Here is a 10,217-nt window from a genome sequence, read left to right on the forward strand (position 1 = left end):
TCTCCTTATCCGGCGCGGTGGTGCTCAGAACAGAGGCGGGAGCAGTGCCGGACCAGCGTCAGCCGGCCTTCCTCGCATGTGTGCTGTATAGCGGCGGCGCAGAGCTCAGGTCGGATGGGGCCAGAATTAGGTGAGAAAAAGGGAGGGGGATTGTTGTGGGTATAGATAGTTGGCTTAGGATTTTCCTGTGTCCGACTGGTATCAGGGGGTATCCCACCGGTATCCGAATTAGTATAATTTTTTGGACAATAGAAAATTGGGGGATACATACGGGATACGTATCAGCGGGTATCCGGATGTATCTAACTCCCAATATGTCGTTTTCCTGCCATATCCGTGCAATTTAGGTTCTAACTACTAACAAGCCCTCTTTCTCTGTTTTCTTTTATCATTATGATTTTGATATTTGCAGCTTATCTTCACTGAGGAAATGTTGACTTACTCTCATCACTGAACCTCATCTTTACAGCTATCCTGCATTCTTGAATTTGATGGTGCTTGCAAAGGAAATCCCGGGAAATCAGGCGCCGGTGTAGTAGTAAGGCGGTCAGATGGATCTGTGGTATGTACGCCAACTGTTTCTGAGCTGGTTTGTTTTCTTAGTGTTTTGTTACCAGTACCACAACTAGCTGATGACGACTATCTTCTACTTTAACCATAGATTGCTCAACTACGTGAGGGTTTGGGTATTGCAACGAATAACGCTGCTGAATATCGTGCATTGCTCCTGGGGTTGAGATATGCTGCTAAGAAGGGATTCAAGTATGTTCGTGCTCAAGGCGATTCTAAGCTTGTCTGTAACCAGGTCTGGTTTGTACCCTCACTACTTTGCAGCCTTCATGTTCTACCATGGAACCATCAATAGATAACTATTCGATGTGCAGTTTGTGCTCACTCTTTGCAGTCCACCAAAACAGTAGACTTGTAGTCAAATTAAAAGAGATCGAATGTTTTTTTTTTCCGCACGTCGTTTCTCCTTTAAATTAATTTGATCATCATGGTCCTCAGTTTTTCCTCACCAAGGGAATGTTTTGTGCTACATCTATTAACATGTTTACTGGTTATTAAGGTGCCCATCTACAGTCTATTATTTTATTTGGGCAAGGAATAATTGGATTAAGGCCTTGATTGTTAGGGCATACAAAATCTTGCGAAACTAATCAGAGCTCTTTGAAGAGTTTCTCCAGTAGCTGGAAGCTTTTACTAGCGTTCAATTTATTTTTCTTAACATAAGTAACACACTGAACTTTCTGGAGCAGGTCCAAGATCTCTGGCGTGTTAGGAATGATAATATGGCTGACTTGTGCAAGAAAGTTAAGGACCTGAAGGGAAATTTTCTTCAGTTTCAAATCAACCATGTGTTGAGGGTAGGTATCATATCTTTTCGGTGCCATCTGATATGGGTCAAACTTACTTTTATCAGCCAGCTTGGGGATCTGTTATTATATGAATGCTTGGCAAACATATTACATACTTGTGCTCTTGTACAAAAGCCTACACTTGACTGAATCAAACAACAACAACAACAAAGCCTACACTTGACTGAATGCCTTGCAAAAAAGATACCAGGTGGCATGGATTGATGCTAGTTTTACTTTTGTTTTTGTCAAAAAACAAGACCATTTTTGCTCTCCTTAGGTCGCTCGCCCCAGACTCTTAGTTGGTCTCGGGGAGGCAGGCTTATCGTTATCCTCTTGTGTTTTACCAGCTAAAGCTTCTTACGCTTTAACTTATTTGGTATGCAGGAATTTAATGCGGATGCTGATGCCCAAGCTAACTTTGCTGTTGAACTTCCTGGTATGGAATCGTTCTCTGAATCTATCTTGCAAACTGTTATAGTATCTATCCATGTGTAAATAACACCTGATGCCTTGCTCTCTACAGTTGGTGAAATTCAAGAGCAGTCAAACTTCCCATGCTAGTGGTTGTGCTTCAGAGTTCAGAGTAGTTTGCGGCGTACCACTCCACCTTATTTTCTTTCTTTCTTATTCCACATTCACAGAAACAAGAATTCGTTGTCGAGCATGCAGTTGGTGCGTAGTTTGCAGTTGATCCGTAAGCGTGGTTACGACCTGGAGTCGAGATATTGGGGTAAGCAGAGGAAATTGTGTCTAGATTTTTGGATGAGCAGCTTCAGTACCCTGGCACTAGTGTTTAGCTTATACTGATATTATGCAGACTACATACATGCAACATCAGACACTGTTGGTAGCATAGTTAAATTGGTATTGTCTCGGTGAAGGGAAAGAAAGATGCTACTGCTGCAATTTGTTCGTCTTTTAACATTGTTCAGAGTCGCAACGGAAGCATATGTCTTGCAGGGATGTTCTTTTTTCCTTTTATTGCAACAAAGAGGTGCAAATCTGTTCTGATAGTTCGCACGGAGCGAAAGGGAAAAGGGTTTATTCACAAGAAAAAAACAGTTAATGTAAGTTAGTTTTAACAAGCAGGCAAGATGTGAATGTAAACAAAAACTGGTTGACAGTGGGTTTCAACCATTTGGAATCATGGAGTGCAAATTTGTGTAAAGCCGTTTTTTAACGTGTAAAATGTAAAGGAAAAAAAGGTTGATAAGTGGAAAACGTGTATGAGTAGAAAAAGAGGGAAAAGAAATACTTAGCCATGTCAACTTGACAGACTTGGTACAAAGTTGTGTTTATTTTGTTTTACTGTGTTAAAAAACATTTTGTAAGGTTGATGGAATACATTAGGTGCGTGGAGCTACCATCTTGGCATACCCCGACTCTAGCAAGTTTCCAAGAGAATGGCCAACTCTGTTCTATGATCAACAGAACGCACTATCATTATCATGGTGGCTTTCTGTTGATTAAATGAGCAATTTCCATATGATTAGTTCACAAATATGTGGATATGGTGTCTCGCCCAGGTACAACGGTAGCCAAACACCTACCCACACGACAGTCTGGGATATCATGCCGGTGCGCGTGTTTACAACATGTAGCAGAGACAAATGCATATCCACAAGAAAGACATACGAGCCATTATGGCTTGCATAGTACTCCCTCCGCCCCGAATTAGTTGACTAAGATTTGTGTAGATACATATGTCTAGACATATTATAGTACTCCCTCCGTTCACTTTTATAAGACCTTGAAGACATTTTAGACAATGTGCAAAACAGCCCATTTTAAGCTGTCTGAAACGACTTACAAAAGTAAACAGAGGGAGTATTAGATAGCCATAAATGTCCTTTGCAGATATCGGGGCAACAAGAAAAAAATCATCTAGGCACAGAATGGTCTTGGAGTGGCTCCACTCTTCTAGCACACTAATTCATTTGTGAACTTTGGGTTTAGTTGTGAATTTGTGGATGTGTATGCATGTGTGAATTTGGTGGACCTATCTATATATGTTGGATATCTATGCATGTTGAACTTGATGGAGCTATCTACATATTTTTTTTAACGAAAAATGTATTTGGCAACCGTGTGGCAGATTGCGAAATTGCCACACGCATCCAGCACCGTCACTTTCCTCCCGATCTCCTTCCTTCCCCGCATGTCCTCTCGATTTCTTTCCTTTCCCGCACGCCTCCCGATCTCCTTCCTTCCCCGCACGCCTCCCGATCTCCTTCCTTTCCCGCACGCCTCCCGATCTCCTTCCTTTCCCGCACGACCTCTCCCGATTTCTTTCCTTTCCCGCACGCCCTCCCCGATTTTATCGGGCACACCCGCTCGTGCCTTCCTAATTTTCGTAATCGTCAATTATGGCCCACGTGCCTTCCCGATTTTCAGCAAAAATAATGCTTGGACTAGGATTTGATCTTTGTTCTGCAGGTAATCAACAAAGGGAGCTAACCACCTCACCTATGACACTCATTGTTGAGCAAGCTAACGGGAATACTATTTTTGACATGTTCGTGGTAACTTTGATCATTGGGAATAAATTTGTTGAACCCGCCCCCCAGTAATTTCTGTAAATAGCACGATAACATTCACGCCATAGACCTGTTAATTTAGATACAAACATCGTGGTAACTTTAACTATTGGGGAAGACAAATGAGAAAAAATACCCGATAATTTATGTGTAAATAGATGGTAATATACGCAGCGCACATCTGATAACTAAGGTAGAAACACCATGGTAACTTTGACTGTAGGGATTTTTTTTTGAAAAGATTCTCCGACATCTTCTGTGTAAATAGCACGGTAGTATACCTCCCTCCCTGGCATTTTTATGTGTAAATAGCATGAAAACATATGCACTGCGATAACTAAACACCATGATAAGTTTTTGACCCGTGGGAGAGGGGGATTTGCTAAAACATACCCCTCATAAATTTTGTGTAAAAAGCATGATATTTTAAGCACTACGGGCTTGATAGGTTACCTAGAATCACCATGATAACTTTTTGTCCCGGGAAAAAGTTGTTCAAAACATCCTCAATATATTTTGTGTAAATAACATGATAATATAAGCACCGCATAACCGATAACTTGCAATATAAACATGATGGTAACTTTTTTATCAAAGGAAACTAAGTTGTTAAAAACATACACTCGCCTCGCGCGTGGGCCTCTTGGATGAACAGAACGCATAGCGTGCCACGAGAAAGTCGCACAATGTTTAGTGTCATGAGGGGCACACGTGCTATAGGTGTGATAAGTTACGCAAACTTCATGGTAATTCTTTACCTATGGAAAAAGCTACCGAAACACACCCAGGTTTTTAGGTGCAACTACCATGATAATATACGAACTGTTAACCCGGTAACTCATGTACAATCCCTCATGATACCTTTGACCGAGGGGAGGTTGATGTACATATACCTTGATAACTTATGTGTTAGTACGACGGTATTTTACACATCGAAGACCTTATAACTTGTGTACAAAACACAGTGGTAACTTTGAAGGGATGTAGTTGTTGAAGCATAGATACCTGGTACATTCTATGTAAATAGCACGGTAAGTTATGCAACACAGGCGTGATAACTTGCATACAAATACCATGGTAACTTTGTCCTGAGGAGAAATTATGTGGTAGACGTGAAGAAGTGGCAGTTTTCTCAGGGGTGGGCGCCCGAGATGTGCGGGAGAAGCAGGTTTCTCGGGCGAGCCTACAGGGTCGTTTGGGAGGAGGCGAGGTCAAAGGACGAGGAATCTTGTGGTACTTTAAAATGAAAAAAGTAGAGGTGTATCAGTTTTGCTTATATGGCACACGTGTACCAAATATCACAGTCATTTTTTTAAATGCGGGGTTGTTCCAACAAGCAAGCAAAAAAAAAAAAAAACAGTTTGGCAAATAAGCCAAGTGCAATAAATCGCCCTAGTTCTATAAGCTGAACCGCTTAGTCAAAATCATTCGGCTTACAAGCTATAAGCCGAACCGCCCGGCCAAAACACTCGCTTATATGATGTAAGTCGGAACTAAAAAACCAAATGACGTCTGCCGGTTTAGCTATAAGCCTAGTCATGTGTATTTACTCGGTTTATGTTGGACACATGGCAGCCACGGGAGATTCAGTGGAGAGGAAGTACGTCGAACGGGAGCACCTGGCTTTCATAAGAGGCTCGGCGTACACGTAACAGTGGCACGAGCTGCACACACGGCTTATGGCTGCTTCTCGGTTTACGCTTAAGCCGTGCACCCCATTGAGCACACAATTTATCCGACACGCCCTGTTTACATATATTGTGGGCCAGCGTGGATACATGGCTTATGTTCACTCTCGGCTTACGCTTAAGTTGTGCACCCTGCTAGACACACGGCTTATCCTATACTTCCAGTTTACGCACGCATACATCATGGGTCAGCATGGGTACACGGTGGCGTCATCCTGATTATTTTTCGCCGAAGCCACGGTTTTTATATCCGCTTTATCCGGTGAAGTGACACTCGGCTTACAAGGCCAAAGCCAATCCAAATGAAGCCGAGTGTAACACTCGTCTTACATGAAGCCGAGGTTAATTGGGGATTCGCCGAGTATTTTTCATACTCGGTTTCATTTATTTTTCTTCTAGTGTACCGTATGACCCTGGTTCAACACCGTCTGATTGACCATGGCGTCTGTGTGCACATGATCTGTTCATATTATATTATAAGATAGTATATCATATGTATTGCCCAATAATCTAGGGTGCTAGAACCCATCGCGCAACCCTGATTCAATGCCATCTGATTGACCATACCATCGTGTGTGCATAATGTGATGATATTACATTTTAAGCTATATCGTATATACTGACTTTGAATTTAAGGTGCTAATGTTCGGTCCATAAACCCATGGTGCGACCCCAGACACCATCCAATTGGTCATGCGACCGTGCGTCATGTGCGCATGATCTGATGATAATATCAGGTTGAGATGTATGCATCCCAAAATCAATGGAGCTTCAACACATCGTCAAGTCCAATTCAAATAGTTATTCCCTATAGATTCCACAGTTAAGTTTAACTAGAGCTATTACCAACATATGGAGTGCATCATGCCTTTTTTTAATTATGCACCATGGGTGATGGATCATTCTCCCATTGGCCCATGCAGCCACCGGTACATGCGGAGCAAATTCCTTCTTTTGAGAAATGCAGAACAACACGTTTGTTTCTCTAGGAGTAAATGCAACCTCTCTTTGTTAATTCCCAACGCGGCTTATTGATTCCCACGCAAATCACACGCTCCTCTGAACTGGTGGCCATATTTTCTCAACGTAAACATGAGCTACTTCACTGGATCCTAGACTTATGGATTGGACGGCAGCCTGCAGGTAGAAAGATCTCTCACAATACAATTAGTTTTGCATCGTCTCGCCATACTGCATTGGTTGTCTGAGCCGTGTGCTACCGTGTGGGCTGCATGGGGCCCGCTGACAGTGTCGTCTTAGTCCGAATGTTTGGGCTGAGGCCCAGGAAGGCCGAGTCAGAGCCATGTGAGAGTATCAAAAGATTCGGGACGGGAAGCTTAAGAGAAATAAGCAGATCATAACCATTACTCCTTTTCTAGACAAGAGAAATAATTGTAGCATTGTTAAATGTAAATCGAATATTAATTTTTCAACTATTGAATTACAGAACTGACTTCGCATATCCAGACAATCATCTTGCAGACAATCATCTTATGTTTAATATGTATTATGCCATATTAGATCTTAAATTACAGAATTGAAATAATACTATTGATGAGCCATTGGAGAAGCTGATAAAAATAGATATAAAGGAGAATATGACATAATTAATATGTATTATGCCAAACCAGAAAACACTTCCCATATCCAGACAATCATCTTGCAGTGCTTCATAATCACATATTTATACCAAATATTTTTATTTTATTACACTCTTTATTAACAAATTTGACTAGTATTGACATTGTGTTTAAAAATACTAAACATATATGCATTGGTAATACTTAAAAATTGAAATGTTATTGCCATACACAAACTTATATCTTCATAAATGCAACAAGAAAAGTAAATTACTATTTTTATTGGAAATTATGATGCTTTTTGCATATTATAGTCTAATATGTTTTTTTTAATCCGATCGATATTAATCTAAAGAAGCACAAAAAACTACAAAAGCGCATGCATTCATTAGTGGAGTAATTTGCTACATTTATTTAGAGATAACGAAAGATATAGTTTGCATGGCCTACATATGCGATGTGCTTGACATTGTACATGTATTATAGCGTGTTTATATGTCTTTGTGGTTGTTTTATCTATAAATATCTTGTTAGAGGATTCTACTATGCATGAGTCTAAGTAAAATACTGTAATTATTTTATCTCCTATTTGAGTATTAGCCCAATTAATAATTAAGTCAACACATTTCCATGTAACAAAGTTATTTATCATATTAACAGATGAGGTAACAAATACATGATGCAATAAAAAGTGTCTCTATTTAAATGAAAAATCTTTCAATAAAGCAGATATTAATGAATGAATTATTGTATATACAAGAAAATTGCATGTCTTGCTAGGTATGCGGCGACTGTATCATTAGGGTTTGGCCTTCGGAGTTAGCGTGGACGATAAATTAAGGTAATCTAGTCGAATCAAAATGCATTTCCAAGAGAGCGTTAATACACAAAATATCTACTAAACAGTAAATATGAACCATTTACAAATACCCCGAGTAGTAGTGTAAAAGATGAAAAAGAAATGATATAGCTAAAATCTTTTTTTTGAAATATAATCGACGTTATTCCTCAAATAATAGCAAGATCGTTTACAATAGGAGTGAGAAATAAAGTGAGGGATGGAAAAAATGCAAAACATGGAAGTATTATCTCTAAAAGAACATTGTGCTAACTCACGAGCCACCTTATTTGCTACATGTAGGTAGTGAGAATACTCCACACTCACGAAGTCCAACGATAATTGGTTGCATTCCAGTACAGTAGCAACATCATGCCCCACATACGTATCTGGATATTGCACAAGTTCCAGTAGCAACATCATGCCCCACATACGTATCTGGATATTGCACTAGTTCCACCACAAAGCTATTATCCAACTCATAGAAGGAAAGGAGACTTAAAAGCTAGTAGAGGGAAAAAACAACTCTTCTCAAGTATCTCTACATATATTTAAATTCATCCCCTATATCTACTTCATATAATATATTTCCTGATGTATATATGTCCACTTCTTCTTCCTGGTGTATGGATTTTTTACTTGAGTGAAATCCAAATTAACCGAAACTTGAACAAGGAACTAATCCCCATCCCTGGGGTCTTTATTGTGAGAATCTCTCGAAAGGAGGGGCCGATCGGAAAATATTTCAACAGCTCACCGCCATGGCCTCCTTGGCACGTGCTGTGGTTGGGTTGATTTCCATAGAAACCCAACCGCAGGCGACAAATTCAGAACACCCTCGTCAGGATACGCCCGCTGCAGCAAACAACACCCGGCGGGAGTCACGACGGCAGTGGCAGGAGGAAGGGCGGGAGAAGAGGCACCCGGCAGAGCGGGCAGGTGCGGTGGCCGTAGGCGGCCCAGCGGTCGAGGCAGGCGCGGTGGAACACGTGGCCGCACCCGTGCGGCCGACGCACGCGCGTGGCGCCGTGGAAGTCGGCGAGGCACACCGCGCACCCCTCCGGCAGCAGCAGAGCTTCGTCACCGGTGGTGGAGAGCGCGTCGAAGCGAATGGCCGGGGAATGCTTCTCCAGCTCCAGCTCAAGGCCATGATGAAAGTGGTGGTGGGCGAAGTCGGAGGCGGTGGGGTAGTCGAAGGTGAGGCTCAGGTCGTGTTGTATGCCGACGCCGACAAGGCGGAGCAGCCAGGTGGAGAGGCGTTGGAGGTGGTCGAGCAGGAAGAGGAGGTTGAGCAGCAGCTTGGGCACCTCCGCGTGCACCGCCGCCGGGAACCCCATCCCCACTAATCAACTGAGGTAGAAGAAGTGAGGCAGAAAGGTAGCGATTTCTTTTGCAGTCTTTGTTGGAGCTGAATCTTTCAACCCCTCTTCTTCTTCCTCTAGCTACCTCTCAAAGCTCACGGAAGAACAAAAGAACACAGATATTTGGTGGCCGCTGTATCACACAGCCGACCCTTTTCTCTTCTCTGTATTTCTCTTCTAAAAGCAAATATGCATACAAGTGCTTAAGTAGACTCACGCTCACGTAGCCGGGCCACACACTCGCCCACTAACTGCATGCACGCACCCACGCACACCACTAACTAATGACTTGATCTTCTCCTAGAATCACTCTAGGAACCACACGACCCGGCCACTCATGCAGCAGCAGCTAACAACCTCGGACATGCATACACAGCAGCCTCTCGCCACCGTTCGGCATCTCGCCATGCGCCATATCTCACGGCGCCTCGCATCTCACCTCCTGCATGTTCTCCAAGGCTTCACCTGCTACAACTACCTATATGCATGGACAAGCAAACTAATATGCAGATACATCTGAATCAAGATTAAAAAAGCTAACAATCACCCCCCTAATCTTGATTCCCAATTCTTCATGTTCAAAGGAGAGCTGGCTCGTCGTCGACGTACTGTCCCAGCAGCGCCTTCTCCTCCTCGTTCTCCTTCTTCTCGGGACACTCCCAAGCGAAGTGACCAAGTTTGCGGCAATTGTAACACTGTACCTCATTTTTGTCTCTACGCCCTCCACCGCGTCCACGGCCACGACCCCGTCCTCGCGACGAGTCGTGTCCTCTCGCCATGAGGAGCTGCTCTTCTTCGCGTCCCGTCTCATGCCCCTTGACGAGTTCCTCGTGTGCCTTGAGTGAACCAATG

The 10,217-nt window shown here is 42.6% G+C and overlaps 2 protein-coding genes across 2 annotated transcripts in view; one reads left to right on the plus strand and one right to left on the minus strand.

The window, feature by feature from the left end:
• The window catches only part of LOC123083483 (uncharacterized), a 4,848-nt gene extending 2,655 nt beyond the window's left edge, over positions 1-2,193 (plus strand). Inside the window, exons 5-9 of the mRNA XM_044505517.1 lie at positions 470-562; positions 662-805; positions 1,260-1,367; positions 1,746-1,797; positions 1,885-2,193. Coding sequence (XP_044361452.1) covers positions 470-562; positions 662-805; positions 1,260-1,367; positions 1,746-1,797; positions 1,885-1,922 — 435 coding nt within the window. The 3' untranslated portion in view covers positions 1,923-2,193. The remainder of the gene's footprint in view (positions 1-469; positions 563-661; positions 806-1,259; positions 1,368-1,745; positions 1,798-1,884) is intronic.
• A 6,692-nt stretch (positions 2,194-8,885) lies between these two features.
• On the minus strand, positions 8,886-9,341 carry LOC123083484 (brassinosteroid-responsive RING protein 1-like). Its single transcript, XM_044505519.1, has one exon. The coding sequence runs from the start codon at positions 9,339-9,341 to the stop codon at positions 8,886-8,888; it is 456 nt and encodes a 151-aa protein (XP_044361454.1).
• Positions 9,342-10,217: the final 876 nt, after the last annotated feature.

The sequence above is a fragment of the Triticum aestivum genome, chromosome 4A (assembly GCF_018294505.1).
Source record: "Triticum aestivum cultivar Chinese Spring chromosome 4A, IWGSC CS RefSeq v2.1, whole genome shotgun sequence".
NCBI classification, from domain to species: domain Eukaryota; kingdom Viridiplantae; phylum Streptophyta; class Magnoliopsida; order Poales; family Poaceae; genus Triticum; species Triticum aestivum.

What these genes read in the sequence shown, in the direction of transcription:
- LOC123083484 (XM_044505519.1), bottom strand. Translation starts at nt 9,341, where the DNA reads ATGGGGTTCCCGGCGGCGGTGCACGCGGAGGTGCCCAAGCTGCTGCTC.